This window comes from Xiphophorus maculatus, chromosome 2 (assembly GCF_002775205.1).
Source record: "Xiphophorus maculatus strain JP 163 A chromosome 2, X_maculatus-5.0-male, whole genome shotgun sequence".
NCBI lineage: Eukaryota > Metazoa > Chordata > Actinopteri > Cyprinodontiformes > Poeciliidae > Xiphophorus > Xiphophorus maculatus.
This window is the reverse complement of record NC_036444.1, coordinates 24,852,923-24,869,746: the sequence shown is the minus strand read 5'-3', so window position 1 is coordinate 24,869,746 and position 16,824 is coordinate 24,852,923. Positions and strand designations below refer to the sequence as shown.

At 37.0% G+C, this 16,824-nt stretch overlaps 1 protein-coding gene across 1 annotated transcript; it reads right to left on the bottom strand.

Annotated features, from left to right (window-relative positions):
• Nucleotides 1-5,429: 5,429 nt before the first annotated feature.
• On the bottom strand, nt 5,430-13,686 carry nts (neurotensin). The gene is made up of 4 exons (XM_005810335.2): nt 13,101-13,686; nt 11,505-11,566; nt 7,308-7,523; nt 5,430-5,822 (listed from the first exon to the last, which is right to left on the bottom strand). Exons 1-4 carry the CDS (start codon nt 13,159-13,161, stop codon nt 5,679-5,681), a joined length of 483 nt encoding a protein of 160 aa, XP_005810392.1. The 5' UTR covers nt 13,162-13,686; the 3' UTR covers nt 5,430-5,678.
• Nucleotides 13,687-16,824: the final 3,138 nt, after the last annotated feature.

Sequence of the window (16,824 nt, the reverse complement as noted above, 5' to 3'; positions counted from 1 at the left end):
CCTGGCTGTTGTCCTTGGGCTTACCTGTAGATGGACTTGTCTTCTCTTTTTGATCCTGTGTCTCCAGCGCTTTGGCCATTGATCCATTTTCAGTCACCATTGAAACGTCCTGCTGTTCAATATTTTCAGCAGAACCTTTAAGCTCTTGTTGCTCCAACCAGACTGCAAATGGCACCTTCTTCTTCTTGCACTTGAGTGGATTGGCTGGCTGTAATTCTCTTTCAACAATGTTGTCGGATGCAACCTCTTCGACTCGGTTGGACTCCATTATAACCTTTTCTTGCTTCAGGTTCTAAGCTCAAATCACTTCTCTAGAAATTCTGTAAAGATTTCAGGTTAAGTTTGATGTCAATCTCCAAATGAAATGTTCACCAAACAAAGTTGAAAATTTTACTGTGAACTGCTAAATAAATTCTCGAGTGAAACGTGTCAACAACGGCGGCTAAACGGCTGTGATGAAAGTAGATGATGTGATGAGCTTATATAATCGCTGGTGATGTCAGAATTCTGCCTTTGGAGTTATATTGTGATGTCACATTGTGTCACATTGTCACATTGTGACATCACAATATAACAAGAGGGACAGAGGTCTCAGACAAGGGTGTCCAGTTTCCCCATATCTATTCATTCTGGCCATGCAAATTCTTTCAGTTAAAATCAAGGAAAAAATTCCAGGGATTAATGTTGCAAACAGAAATATCATAATTTCCCAGCTTGCTGATGACACTGCAGCCTTTTTAAAGAATACATGTGAAATAAAAAACTCTATTCAAATCATCAACACCTTTTCCAAAGCTTCTGGTTTGACTCTAAATCTAAACAAATGTGAATTACTTTCCATTAAATCTAATTTAAAAGGCACATTCCTCAATATTTCTATAAAAGACAAAGTTAAATATCTTGGAATCACAATAATTAAAGATCAAAATATAAGTATATAGTAAGAAAACAACCAACAAAATGTTAAGAAATATTCTATTACGAGATGTTGTTTTTTCACCAGCTTGTATATTTTATTGGTCCAGCATTTTTGAAAATATAAATTGGAAGTGGACTTGGTTACTCCTAAAAACATACTTAATAAACAATAAAGGAAGAAAAATTTCTCATAAAATTATTTACAATGTTTATCCTGTTAAAGCATTTTTGATAAAAAAAAAACGATATAAATGGGATTTGGCAAAAAATATGATTAAATATATATTTTAACAAAATATTCCAATGATTAGAAGAAATATTTATATATTATTCTAGAAGTTTTAGTTCAATATGCAAAGCCTATAAGCAGTATAATTTCAATTCTATTCAATTACATTTATTTTAATTCACCACTGAGGAAAAGTCTGAAAAGTCCAACAGATCTTAGACTTAATAGATTTTTTTCCTACTTAGTTTAGATAAGTTATATTAAATTAATAAATATATTTTAAAAATAAACCCATATTCTGTGTCTCTGGTATAAATAAGGTTGATCTAATGAAATAGATTAACTCCTGGTCTTTTTGAATGTATAAGTGACAGTTTAATAGGAAAGAAAAAAATCATTTAAATCAGATTTATAATTAAAATGGTTTAGATAATGGGGAACTATACAATTACCATGAAATAAATGTAATTTATACTGTACTACAACAAATAAATCATTTAAATTTTACAATATTGGCATTTTTAGAGATGTGGAAATCTCTCTAATCTCTCTAGAAAGGATGATATCATGAAACATTTTAAATGTCAAAGGATATATTTGTTGGGTTGTCGTCTAGTTTGTAAACACAAGGAAGGTTATTATAGTTTAATCAACAACATTTTCATTTTGTAGAAAAAGACTTTTACTGGAGAAATATCACTCAAAAAATGTTAAAAATTACAACTAAATCTGAAATCCTCTGAGATAAACTGCACATCAGAAGGCGCAGCATCTTTAACAAGCGGCACAAATTTTCTCGCACTATTGCGAGACAGAAGACAAACAGGAAGGAGAGGATCTGCAGCGAAGATGTAGAGAAAAAAGAAAGTACTCCATGTAGAGAATGAGGGAACGATTCAACAGGAGGAGGATCACTGAAAACAATAATAAAGTTAATTTACTCCATATTAAATTCTTGTTTTTTCTGTTCAGTTTATTTCAGTCATCCCTTACGTAAGAATTTGTATTTCATTACAAGAATATTGCCATAATATTAGCACAAAAAAGATGCAATTTTACCATAACGCCTTAAAATTAAGTCATTTTAATGAGGAAAAAGCTTCTGATGTGACCAGATCAATTCGTTTGATTCTTTCACAAATACACTCTACTGATAAAGAGTTAATTTGACACTAATGTGTTAAAAGATTAAGTATTTTCTTATTTATAAAACTACACAAGATGCTCAACATTCCCCATCATAAGTTTTAGTTATTTTTCGCGTTGAGTTTTTATACAAATATTACCGAGTTCTCCTAATACCGGGACTGCTTTCTCGTAAAAAAAAAAAAAAAAAAGGTCTGGCTATAATATTTCATCTTAACGTTGAAATAAATAAATAGAAGACGTGATACATTTGTCAAACAAGGTAGCAGGTGAAAAAAAAATCCAGGTTTTTCAAAAATTTAAACTTCAAATCTTGTAAAACAATGTGTCAAACAGAAGGCCCGTGGGCCAAATCTGGCCCTCTGCAGCTTTTATGGGGTCCTCTATACTGCAAATTACATCAAGAGGTTCCTCCAGTTGTTCACAAATAAGCAAAATTCACACAAAATCAATATTTTTTCTGATTTTACTGCAAATGTTTCTCAAAATTAAAACAAAAACTTTGGGTTTAAGTCAGTGCTGCCTCACCTTTACTTGATGTCAAGTTATAGGGTGTGATCGATACAGCAAGCAGTAAAATGTGACTTTTAATATCATACATTAGCGCAAGTATTGTAAAAGTTCCTTGCAAACATTTCTAAATCAGCACCATAAAATCTGTCATTTTTAAAGCAAAAATTACAAAAACATTCACAAAATCCTGGAGAGACTGATCAGTGTGGAAAGATGTTAAATATAATTTAATTTTAAGAAACAATTATTGAATGCAGAAACAAACAGCTGTTTATTAATATTTTAAGAGTTTAATGGGTTTTATCAATATATTCTGGCGTAGCCGGCCCTTTAAGAGCATTCAGATTTTTGGTATGGCCCAAAATGAAAACGAGTTTGACTCCCCTGATTTAAGGCCTCAGAGATGCCGAGTTTCATCCGACCAAGTGAAACTTGGAGAGTGGTTCTGATATTTGTCTTTCAACAATCTGGGTGTTTTCCCACCCGACAGTCTGGTAGACTCGGTTCGTTTGAGGATTAAAATCAGTTTCACACGGCGCTGTGTTTAATGAACGAAACTAATTGAAAACCCTGTTCACTCCCTCGCCTGTGGTGGCGCTGCACCAAGAACCACTCAAGAAAATGACATGAAAACCTCTGAAGTAGAAACTCAGCACAAAATCCTTCTTCATGAAATGGAAGGAAGTTGCATTGAGCAACAGGTGTAGGATTTCTCTTTGGCAGAGAAACTGAAGCCCTTTTTCCAGCTTGCGCTGGAATGGCACGTTTGTTTTGGTCGTATTTACCCAGAATGCCCTGCACTGTAATAGCACTTCCTGCTTTTGGAGCGATCTCTGGTCCCCCTGGCTTCCCTATATATGAATTCACACCGCATCAGAGTTCACCTCAACCAAACCCAGAGCTAGGTTTTTAAATGGACCAGAGTTAGCTGTCTTGATCCACATCAGAGTTCAATTACTCATTCACATTCCCTCAAATGAACCGAACTTCTAGGAAAGGTGGGCTGAACTGGGCTGATGTGAATGAACCCTAAGTGCATACTTTTCAAATGTGAGAGTCTTAGTCCTCATTTTCATTTTCAGATGGTACAATCGTCTCATTCAAATCTGTGCGCAGATTTCATGCCTCTTGCTTAAATACATCTACGCTGTTTGAATCCTGCACCATATGCTAAGAGTTTCTTTTTTTTCAGCTCTTTTTTCTCTGCTTGCAGTTTTTTTTCATCCATTAATAATCTGTTCCCACTTTATCCTCATTACAGGGGTGGGGGCAGCACCCTATGTGACAATGATAACAGTAACACTGTCATACCTTTGGCTGAACATTGTCCTGATGTTGCGCTTCATGCTCAAACTTCTTCTTCTCTTGGATAAAACAAAGAAAGCAGTGATGTCTCTGTTGACTAAAATTGATATGAGGCATAGTTCCAGCCAACAGAGACATCACTGCCTTCTGTCTTCTCAGAGAGTGCGACTTTAAAACATTAGGACTCTTGAGGGCATGAGTGTTGTGCTCCTGAAGTTCACTCCAGAAAGACTCACAAACAGAGAAAACACGGCCGAGGGAAAACGTTTAACTCGGAGAACAGGAAGTTTGAGCATGAGAAGCAGGATTCTAGCAGAGGCAGAAGATATTCTAAAAAGTTAGTTGCGCTAACAATAAGCCACTGGCAACGCTAAGGCGCTACACCAATAAGGTATTTAGTCGCAGCTAATGCTAAATCACTGATTTTAATTCTAATTATATCTGCCATTGAAAGAGAAATTAAATTTTAGCAATATAATTTACATGTTCTATAGTCCCCCCCCAAGATATTATTTTTATGGTTGTATCTTGTTCTTTTGTTTCTTGTTTGTTCGTGAGGAAAAAGAGAGAGAATGAAGAGAGGAAATGGTCTTCACGCAGTTCAAAACAAGAGCATGAATATGAACTCGAAGAACTTTTAACAGTCGATAAGCAAAACTTCAAAGCAGATGTAGAACTTTATTCAGCTGAAAGCTTAGAACAAACAGACAATTAAATCATCGCTTTAGATTCATGTTGGGGTTAGCTAAGTGTGCGAAATGTTTTCAAAGATTGGCAATTATGCCAAACAAAGAAGTTAGCTTTGCTGCTAGCGGACGTGTGCTACACCACAGGCGAAAACAGACCGCACCAGACTAAAAAGATAAAAGTCGGCTTTTGGTCTGGACCTTGTGTGAATACACCGGTAGTTTAACTGAAGCATAATCATGTTTTAAAATACTGAAAAGATTTCTACTGAAAATCTGTGACAAGACAAATTTCCATTCACAGACACTCTCAATTCAATAAGACTTTGGCTATTTTGAAAAAGAAGAATGAGTGAAAGTGTCAAGTCTATAGATGTGGAAAGCTGGCAGACAAACGTCAAAAGACTTGCAGAGATTATAAAACCAACAATGTGTTTTCTCCGTCTTTTGATACTCCTGCATCCAGACGACTTGCATCGGATTCATACAAGAACGGACTAACATGGAAAACTGTTGGGTTTTTATTCTCTGCAGTGACGAAACAAGCCTCACACAAACAAGACTGAGACAAATAAAGACACTGTGTTCGTGTTTGCTGTGGATCGCATTGAGCAAGCGCACAAACGTCCAGGTCAGGCTAGCTTTTTATTAGCAATCCTTCAATCGCTTTAAAAACATAGAACAATCTTTTACGTAGCAGTGGAGGAACGGATGAATGAATACGGCTCCTCAGAGAAAACACAATGTGTACGATGCTTCAGTTGTTTTATTGTCAGCAGCAGCATAGCGGCAGGCCTCAGCGCCGGACGCACAATCGCAGGTTCTTACTGGAGAAAAAGAAAAGACAAAAAAAACGAACAAACTCTGCAGCCACACGGCCGTCAGTAAACCGAGCTCCGCTTTAAGATGTAAGGCCTCCGCGATTTGGCGTTGTGGGCGACTTGCCTCTTCAGGATGTACGGGGATTTTCGTTTCAGCGGCGCGTCGCCGTTCTCCTCTGAATATTCCACCGAGTCTCGGAGTAGCTGTGAGGAGCAGAGGAGGAGAGATGGAGGGGGGAGAGGACATGGGTTTTGTTGCTCAGAGGCAGTGTAATGTGCTGCTGAGCTGGCGTTCACTGTGATTAGAGGAGTGTACTTGCTCTGCACGTTCATGCATGGCGAAACAGAGGAGCTAATCTGCCGCCGCTGTGTTAACGTTTCAAGACAAAAAAAAAAGAAAAAAGAGGGAGGAAAGCCTCTTTGAGTGGAGGATGATGGAGGATGGGGGAGAAGACGGAGTGGGAGGTGTGTTTACAAGTGGGTTTAGCTGTTTTCAAAAGTGTGCGTTTGTGTCTGAACGTGTGTCAGAAGGACGGTGTGTCGTTGTGTGTTCAGGGGATTTCATATCAGCTAAAACAGACTCTTATTGGATTAGCTGGGTTAGTCAGTGATGGTTTATTTATTTTTGGCTGCACTGTAACTTTTTGTTTTTGAAAAAGGAAGTTTGTTTTAATATATTTCTTAAAACGATCACAATGTTGTGAAAGTGTAATATGAGACAAATAATCTGTGAAAAGGTCGATCTCAAAAATAATCAATCAGAGCCAGGAGGCGGGACTTAGCGCTGTCAATCAAGCTCATGTACTCGCAGCTCATCTTGCTAACAAGAAAGAACTCAATGTTACAGGATCTTGTTTATCCACCTTGCTAACTAGCCTAGCATTCATGACAGGCTAGCTGCAGCATAGCAGAGAGCAAGCGGCAGGGTGATTAACAGCGCTAGACCCGCCTCCTGGCTCTGATTGGTTGTTTCTAGTTAGCTCTGTGAGCAATGGGAGAAGGAAAAAAAAGTTTGGTATGAGACAGATTATTTGTTTCATACCATATTGTCACAATATAGTGACAGTATCAACAAATAAATAAAAAAATATTGTTTATAAAAGTTAATGTACTATATAAACTTGTAGCTTCTTACTGCAATTTTTACTTGACTATAAGAGAGACTAATTTGGCTATTTGAAAGTATTTCAACTCTAGACTTTTGTAAATTTCCACAGGATTTTTTTTTAAAGAAAATATTTGATATTAATCTAACATTTTTTGAGGGTCTACAAGCATTTTTTTTTACTTTTCAAACTCAGAATTTTTCATGGTTTTTTTTGTAGAAAGTTTGAGATTTTTTTGGCATTAATTTACTGCTTTTTAATTTTCTATCCTCAATTGCCCTTATAAGCCATTGTATGCCATGGCCTCTACTGTATATAACAATAGAATAAAAACCACCTGAATTTTTGCTTGTGGTGTGACATGCTAACATTATCATCGTCCCCCATCTGGCACCCACCCTCTACAACCTGATGTAGACACGTCCCTGCACAGCTGCCGAATTCAGAAGGAAAACAAAGGCAGGTCACCTTGAGTTTTACATTGAAATACGCTCAAACGACTAAGACGTTGAATTTGTGGAGATGTGTCTGTGTTTGTTGAGATGTGTGTGTGTGTGTGTGTGTATGTGTGTGTGCCTCTCACCCTCTCCTCCCGGCTCTGCAGCGCTCTGCAGATGTGTTGGAGGCTGTACAGCTCCTCCCGCTGCGGGAGGCTCCCTTCCCTCAGCTCGGAAGCCTCTGCCTCCTCCTCGTCCTCCTGCTCGCCGCTCCACGCCTCCTGCCGCAGGCCGCCCACCAGCCGGCACAGGTTGGTCAACGATACCTGCCAGTAGGGGGCAGTCTGCCTATTGTGTTTTATCTGCAACAGACGGAGAAGAACGGGAAAGGGATTCTCTTTCAAAAGCTGAGAGCAAATTAGATCCGGGTTGGGAGCGTAGGATGGAAGAGTGGAGTCCGCGTTGAAGTTGAAACAGTCCGACAAAATAAAAGAAACCAACTTTGAGTTGGCCCGGCGGCATGGACGGGCAATGCCCGCCCACAGGGTCAGCCCTGCCCTCTCCTACCCCCCTGGACTGGAAGCTGTTTGTTGTTTTCACCTTAAAGTGGCCGACTCTCTGTTGTTCCTATATGTTGATTTGATACAGTTCGGGCTTCCGCACCTCCCACACCTGTGCCTTCTGTCACTGTTTTTCAGCAGTCAAAACTGTTTAATCCGTTATTAACACGTCGGTAACTGCTTTTCCGAGCCGCCTTTAAACGCGACATGAGCATTAAAACGCTCGCGCTGGGTTTACACCTGCTGTGCAAAGCTACTCAGGTGTGTTAGAATCATGGCAGCAAACCAGCAAAACACAAAGAACTTTGTATAGTTTATCCTCCAAACTAACCGAATGAGTAAAGCTGTTGGATGCAGGTAATGTTAGCTAAATGATGACTAGCTAATACCAACACAGCACCATCACCTTATTAACAAGGAGCCTAGAGGCTACTGATGTTGTTGTCTATGTTCAAAAGTGGGTGGTACTTTTGTTACATTCACTTGAGTAACTTTTTTGTAAAAAAAAAAAAAAAAAAAAAAAAAAAGGTGCTTATAAGAGTAGTTTTACTGGACTGTAGATTTTTCTTTTACTTGAGTAATATTGTTGCTACATACATTCATTTTGCCCCACCCTTGTTAAACTCTTCTGGAGCCGAGGCTGCTTTGAGTAATAAGAAGTTTTACAAATCAGATTCAGGTAAAAATAGAATCAGCCTAATGCAGAGTAATCCAATGTTCTTGTTATAATTTCCGTCATGCTGCCTCTTGTTACCCTAACCCTAGATGTCCAGAGAACACCGTCAAATGCACAAATTGGCTCTTAATGTCAATAAAATATTGACTCATCCCACCTCCTGTTTGATGTATTTTAAAGATTCTAGCTGAAATCTGGTGAGCAATGCAAGCAATTAAAGGTGCAAGATAAGCTGAATTTCTCTGAGAATTGCTATGAAAGGACTTTAGGAAGATATTAAAGACTTAACGTAGTTGAATTTTTAATCAAGCACAATCATTTGTAAGTTTAATGTTGTAATAGCTAAATTCTAACAATATATTGTGTCAGTTGTGATTCACATTTGACGTGTGCAACAGAATAGAAAGGCTGGTGAATTTGATCTAGTTTTATCTAGGTTAGCGGAAGCTAAAATCAGACTTGCTAGCAAGCCTAAACCATAAAGCAATTCTTATTTTTTATATTGATGTAACAGAGAAGGATAAAGTAGGTAATTTTATGAAGTACTATTAGTAAATGATTAAAAATAGTAGTAGTAAAGAACCAACTAGCAGTTAAGAACAAGCTAGGAGTTAAGAACACGCTATAGCACTATGCTAATTGTAAAGCCAAGCATGCTAGCAACCTGAGTTTCTCTTAACCAAAGTTATATAATTCTGGTATATATATCACACTATAAAGGCCGCAAATAGCAGTGCGCATTTATAATATTGTTTATTTGTTTATTATGATAAGAACTTAGATTTATTGTAATGATGATTTTGCTTGAAAAGTCCAAAAAGTGATGACCTTGCCATGACATGTTAACTTTCTCCTCTGTTTCATGAGAGCCTCAATAAACTTCAATAAATTCGCAAATATGACTTAATGCAGTTACCTTTTTTAGTTTAGTAAATCCCACTTCTTTATTTAAATGGTGTCTTTAAAAATACCAATTGAAAAATAGGAATGCTTTCTATTAGCAGTATTTGTGTTTATTGGGTGTTGATTGCTGTGCCATGTAGTCATAACTAAACGTACAAACCTAAAAAACCCCCGCAAAAGACACTTTTCTCATTATCACAATAGTACCACAAAATATAGTGATAACATTTTAAGTCAAATGTAAAAGTTTGACTTAAGTTTTTAATTATTACCATTTTAGTAACATCACAAACTGTTCAACTTTATTCTTAGGCTTGGATGTAGGTTGTAAATTAATATGTAGGTAAATAACATCCAAATTGAGAAATGTTAAATGAATGCTAATATCTCATCCATTAACCACTGTGCAGATGATTTGTACAACTAAATAAATGTTCTATTAGTTTAGTTTTGTTTTATTGGTAGGACGTTAATTTGTTACATCGGGATTTTTCTGTTTGCTAAGTAGAAGATAAAGAGCTCTCAAAGAAACAATGAGCTGCCGACATTTGGAAATCAATCAAGGACTTACACAGCTCCAGGTTAGTTAAATGTACAGACAGACTGAGGTCCTGTGAGGCCATGTGTGTGTTATTGAGACATTTTCTATATTTCTGTCTTTTTGAAGGGATATACAGAAAGATATATTGTCAAAAATAACAATTTTTGACAACATTTTTTTGTTGATTTTTCACAACAAAATCGTCATAATTGCAACAATAGAAACTTACAAACGATGAACTGAGGACAATGGAAGACAAGTCAGTCTAATATGTAAGCGCCTTCTGTATTACAGTGACACGTTTTGATAAGAGACTCTTTCTTGTATCTCACCAGCGGGTTATTCGGTCTGAATGATCACCAATATCGTTCAAATGGAGAGTGACAGCATCCTCTCTTTACGCTGGTTCTCCTTCCAGTTTCTCGAGCGCTCTATCAGTCATCCGACAATTTAGAATCACAATCATCACGTCTGAGCGCGCGTCGAGCATCAGCAGCAATGAATCACACGGCTGATTTGTCACCGTCGCGTCTCCGTGCGAGCGGCCCGGTTATTTATCAGGCAGCAAAAAGGAGCAGGATGTGATGTCGTTAGGAAGCTGTCAGCTCCGTCTGAATCCCATTAGCCAGTCTCTGTGTCTTTACACTTCCTCTCATAAAGAGTTATTCTCTCATTGACTGGATATCACCATTACAGGTGGGCGAATCGATCCAATGTATTGGTAATATCGATATCAAGCTGATATCAGCTTCGGATCGTTATTAAAGTGGTAAGATCGATGATTTAGTTTCAGATTCCCTCTTGAAATTTTATTTTAATGTTGTAAGTTTCTCAACTCTATGGCCAAAAAAATTTGTTTAGATTTTTGCATTTTATTTAGTAAAAAACACAATTTTTTGTTTTTCTATTGATTCTGTTTGTCATGTTAATAATTTAATAATTATTAAATTATTTTGTAGACACCTATAGACTTTGTGAAAATTCTGTCCTGGTTTCTTCCGAAATAATTCAAGCCCAAAAGCATCAGCAGTTTGATGATTTATTAAACTTTAGCAAACAGTAATGGTATCAGTATCGGTATTGGTATTGATACTATTATGTAAGATCGATACTTACATTTTATTTTTATTTTAGTAAACACCTCTAAACTTTGTTGAAATTATCTCTCAGGCTTTAATGAAACAATTTAAAGGAAAAAACACAAAAACGCCTATAGGTCTGAAGTTTGATGATGTATCAAATTGAAATAATAAATGTATCAGTATCAGTATTGGTGATACTGTCCGTGTATTTACCAAAATACGTAGTATCACACACACCTCTAATGATCAAGATAATGTGATAAAAGTCCAAAAGCAACAAGTGATTCACTTTTCATTTTTTCTTCTCTTTCTCAAAGAGTGGATTTTCTTACTGTGTAGACGAAAACATTTTTACTCCACAGTTCACCAGGAGCCGTCAGTGCTCTCTTTCGATTGATTATTTTCCACCCACTCAGCCTGAACACAGGTACGTGGGGTGGGGATTTCCACTGCAGGTTTTTATGAAAGGACACCTGGTTGGCCCATTCGGGTGAAGGTGGGAGGTCACTAAAAACACCCGGGCGCTTTTTGGAGACCGGCTCTCTGATGCTGCAGGGGTGAAAAAAAAAAAGAGAACGTACCTTAGAGGTGAAGAGGCTGGTGAGGAGCTCCTCAGCGAGCGCTCGCTGCTCCTGCTCTACATCTGACAGAGAAACAGGATGAGAAAACCAGCCAGCCAGCAGGGAAGTGTGTTTGTTACAAGACAGGATTGTTGTCAATAATGATCATTTAAATGTAACACATAGTTTATTCCTCCTTGAGGAAGTTAAATGCATCTCCACAACAGTTTGACATCAGTCGATATCAGTCTTCCAGCAGGTGATTCCATTTATACCAATTTCATGTCCAGCTGCTTCATCAGGGCCGATACATAAATATTTAGGAAAAAGCTAATTTATTAGGTTAAAACCAAATATTCAGATTTTACTACAAAACTGGATTTTGAAGCATTAGCAACATTACTCGCTAGAATTGTCTCAACTCAGGATATTAGTCCTTAAATTTAATGTTAAATAACGCTCAAACTGCTTTATTTTGGTAGCAATCTTACAGAAACATGTGGAGGAGAAGTGAGCTGGTATTGTCAAGAATTTGGTAGAAAACTGTGTCCAGATTTAGCTGGTTGGGTACCAACATTTAGGGTTTAGCCAGCTGCTACAGTGGCTCACAAAAGTATTCATACTCTTGAACTTTTCCATATTTTGTCACATTAAGACCACAAACACAAATATGCTTCATTGGAATTTAATGTGAAAAACCAGCACAAAGTGGTGAACAATTTGGAGTAGAAAGAAAAGTATGCATGATTAAATTTTGAATTCATAACCCCAGATTGATGGACTATGAAAATTTTGCCTCCAAAAAATATAAGTAATAAGGGAAAAGTTTGAATCTCTGCTAAATTTAAGTCTTTATTAATATTTCACAGATGTTTTATGCCTTAACCACAAAGTAATTACAATTTAATTTTCTTTTTAACAGGAAAAATGACTTGTTTACAATTTATTAGTCATGATCCTGCTCCCAGTTGGCACCAAGCAAAAACCTATCATAATAATGATAGAAGCTGAGAAACTATGAATCTACATAAACGTTTAGGTCCTAAATATTTATTTTGGATGTTGATGAGATAAGGAATTTTAAATATTATGCTTTTGAGTTCTTTCATTTGATTAATAAGTTATAAAAGGTGAGATCTTACCTGTTGCTGTCAATGTAAAATTATAGAAGTAGAAATGAAATAAATTTATGTAAATTCATCTTTGAGATTAATTTTACAAATCTAATCATTTAGGGGTTTTTTTAATTTATTGGCTACAGTTTATTTTATCAGTGTGGATTTATTTTACTTTCCACACACAAGTTTCAAAAGGAAAACTGAACTGCAGACATTTGACATTTTTCCTCAAGTTTTCACTTCAATAACTAAATTCTTTTCCAAATAGTAAATTCTTAAAAACTCGTCAAATGAATTCAACTTTTCAGCCAACAACATTCAGAATAGACACAATCCAACTTCAAAAGCATCGGATGTTGCAGGAACATTCTGAAATCATGCACCTGTTGAACGCTCTAAATCACGTGAACCGGTTGAAAAAACATCTATTTGAGTTCTGTTTGGTCCAGCAGGTGAAACGACAGAGAACTGGACCTGCTGAGCGATGCCTGCTGCTTACCTGTGCAGAGCGCGCCGCATGGGAAACAGAGGAGGAGCACACAAGCCAACTGCGCCTGCATCTTGACGAGAAAATGAGAAAAGGTGTGAAACAAAAAGGGGGGGCTTCCGCAGTGAAGAGTTCACCTGAGGACGAGCCTAGTCCATAAGGTTAAGGGTCAGAAGTGGCTGGAGACGATGCTGCTGCTTCTTCTTCTTTTTCTTTCCTCCTCAATGTCTGAGATGGTTGTCAGAGCTTCCTGGTTGAATGTGAAGTGCAGTGGGGCTCCATTCCCTCCGTATATAAGAGCCCGTGTGATGTCAGAGCGTGGGTCTCTTTCCCTCTGCTCCTCCCCCTCCAGATTGTCTCCCTCCATCCATGCTGCTGCGTCTCGCCAGTCGTCACTCTGGCGTCACGGGGCAGAAAGGTTTTTTTGCGTCACGGCTCGGCAGGGTTTTGGTTTTTTACATCTTCAGTGGAAGAGGTTAGCTGTACTTTGGTCTCTGAGTGGTGGAGGGTGACGCACAGGTCCCCCGTTTCTGTCACCGTTTGAAAAAAATAATACACAAAACAAGACACAAAGCATTGTTCTCTGTTAATTACTGGACGAGTTTGAAACAAGTTGAGCAGGCAGTTCTGGGCCGGTCTCTGAGTAACGCTTCACTCATCACTCAGGGATTCACGTAATAATTCAGTTAACTTGTTAGAAAAGTTCACAGACTTTTTTACAGTTATGACATTTTCTCTATAAATGTGTAAAAATGTGTCAATCAAATCAATCAAATTTTATTTGTATAGCACATTTCAGCAGCAAGGCATTTATTTCAAAGTGCTTTACATCATATCAAACACAGAAACACAATGCAATATAGAATCAACAATCAAAACACGACATTAAGTCAGGTTCCATCAATAAATTTGTAATTGATTATGTTTCAAATATAATCCTAAACAGGTGGGTTTTTAGTCGAGTTTGCATCCATAAATGTACAACATTCTTAGCATTTCTTCAAGTGATAATATATTAGGGGTGCACCAGGAATTGGCCACCAGATTTATCAACGATTTTCTTAATTTTGGGGGATCTGTGATGAGCCGATAGTTGTCTTTGAAGCCAATCTTTTCTACCTCAACAAAGGTCTAAAATTCAGCCACTGGCTCCTGCTGCTCTGCAGTGGGAGAGGTCTGTTAGCCCCGCCCACCAGGTCATATCTGCACGTTTTAGTCTACCCACTGTTGGCAACTCAGCAACTTTCTTCCTATATTTAACGAGAATTCAGACAGCAAAAAAACAAACAAAAACCACAGTATCTGCCAAAATCGGGACCGGCAGTTCAGGGTTTTTAAAGATTACTGATTGGTCAGAAAACTGCAATTGGTGCAGCCTGTCACAATAAACAATAAATCAATTAATGGCATGATAGATTAAAACCAGTTAGACAATTTCCATTTGGATGATTGTTTGTTTTTTCTTGTAGCTCTCTCTCTTTTACCAAAGTCTGTACAACAAACAGTCTGGTGCAAAATCTTTTCACTAAAATTTTAGAGTTCATTTTATTTGTTTTGTTTGCTTACTTTGAATATTTAAAATGTCTGCCACCTCCAGTGTTAAATGTTAGTTAGACTTTAAAGTTTGTTGATCTTTGAGAGTGTGTAATAACATTATTATTATTATTATTATTGTTATTATTATTATTATTATTATTATTATTATTATTATTATTATTATTATTATTATTATTATTATTATTATTATGCCATTATCATTATATTACTTGAAAATGAACTCAAGACAACAATATTATCGTTTATTGCAATAAGTTCTGGGACGACAGATTTATGTTATTGTTATGTATATGTTATTGTGACAGGCCTGGTTATGTTACAGCAGCTCTGCAGCAGCAAATGGGTTTGTGTTTTATTGTTCTGGATCCTTTGGGGTGTGTGTTAACACACTGCTGCTAATCAATCTGGGCACTAAAGGGCTTCCCTAGTCATTTACACATCAAAATTCTGTTGTTTAAAGATTACTCATAATTGGAAAACACTCAAGACGGTTCCCTAGTACGAAGAAAATAGCAAACAGGAACCAGAATACATGAATAGTATCTTAGTCTATGTTCACACATCAGGTAAATGTGACCCAAACCTGCTTTTTTGCCCCTTTGACCAGTCTGGACGGCCAAATTCTGATTTTTTCAGCCCAAACATATCTGATTTCCATCAGTTCCGCATATGGTGCATCAAATACGTATTTGATTGTCTTCAAACCTTTACGTCATTTATGTGGGAGAAACTTCATAATTCTGCACCAAACGTGGTAAATCAGGACGTAAACAATGGCTGAATATTCTAATTATGAACTTATGAAAGAAGTCTGCGTCACATCACAATCCCACCACTTGTAGCTCCGCCTACCAATGTTTTAAACTGACACTGAGTTTTTACTTCTGTTCAAATAAATGAATTTCTTTCTATTTGCCACCAAATTACAACACAAGATTACTTTAAAAAACTATTAAAAAATGTTTAAGAGAAAGACAGTTACATGTAACACACTTTAACCCAATTCTTTTCATTAATTTCTATAAAATCTAGTGAAAATTCAAACCAGTACAGGAGGAAAATCTGATCTAAACCCCTTAATTTATATAATTTTATAAGTTTACTCTGTTATTTTGATTCAGGTATAAAATTATTCAAAACAATCTGACCCATTTGATTCTAAAATGGATCAGATTTTAGAATCAAATGGATCAGATCAATTTCTTTTTAACTAGTTAGTTAAAAAAAAAAAAGTTGTCATTCATCTCAGAAAACGTTTTGGCAAAATGATTAAAGAAACAGAAACATGGTGTATGGTAATTTGTTAAAACAAAAGTACATATTCAGTATTTGGAATACAAATAAGCAAAACTGAGGTAAAGCAAAAGGTCTGGGGCTGTTTCTGGGTTTTACATGTTTGGGTTTAACAGCTGATGACAAGTGGAGCTCATCAAGCATAACTGTTGAAAATACATTTCTCAATTGCACTGTTTCCATTACAAAACCCTTACTAAAATCACAAATTAATAAGTTTGTTCACTCTATAAATCATTAAAAAATACATCCTCCTACCGCTTCCTGTCGTCTTCTTCCTCTTTTCCGCCGGTAGTAACATCCGGTTGTTAATCACGGACTCCTGTAACTCCAGTTTTGCAAAAATCCACTAATTTCGATGCAGCTTAAAAACTACTTCATCCCAGTACGATCATTTGAGTTTTTGCAAAATTAGCAAGTTTCTATTAAATGGGTGCATTTCCTTAAGTACAGTTTGCTCTATTATGGTCAATGGAAACAGCTTACTGCTCCACTTAATATATATATTTATTAGAAATTCCTTTGGGTTCATTATTTCAAATGTAATGGACGCGGAGACGGAAGAGAAGCAGTTTATTCATGTGTTGTTTACGTCGCACCGTAGGTGTGTGTGTCCTGTCCTGTGTCTTGGCGAGACCTTTACAAGCTGGACTGGTTTAGCTTAAAAAAATGTTCAATAAAAATCATGTTAAAGAAACGAACAAACAACAACAACAAAAAAAGATGATGTTTTTTCTACTGGAGTGTAAGAGTGGCATATCTGGTTTAGCGTCTCCACCTGCGGCAGCTCCCACAGGTGGAAGGGGGCAGAGTTAGAGCAGAGTTTCTCAGGAAACACCTCCCTCGGATGGGGGCGGACAGAGTTGCAGCCGGGACGCTCCTGCAA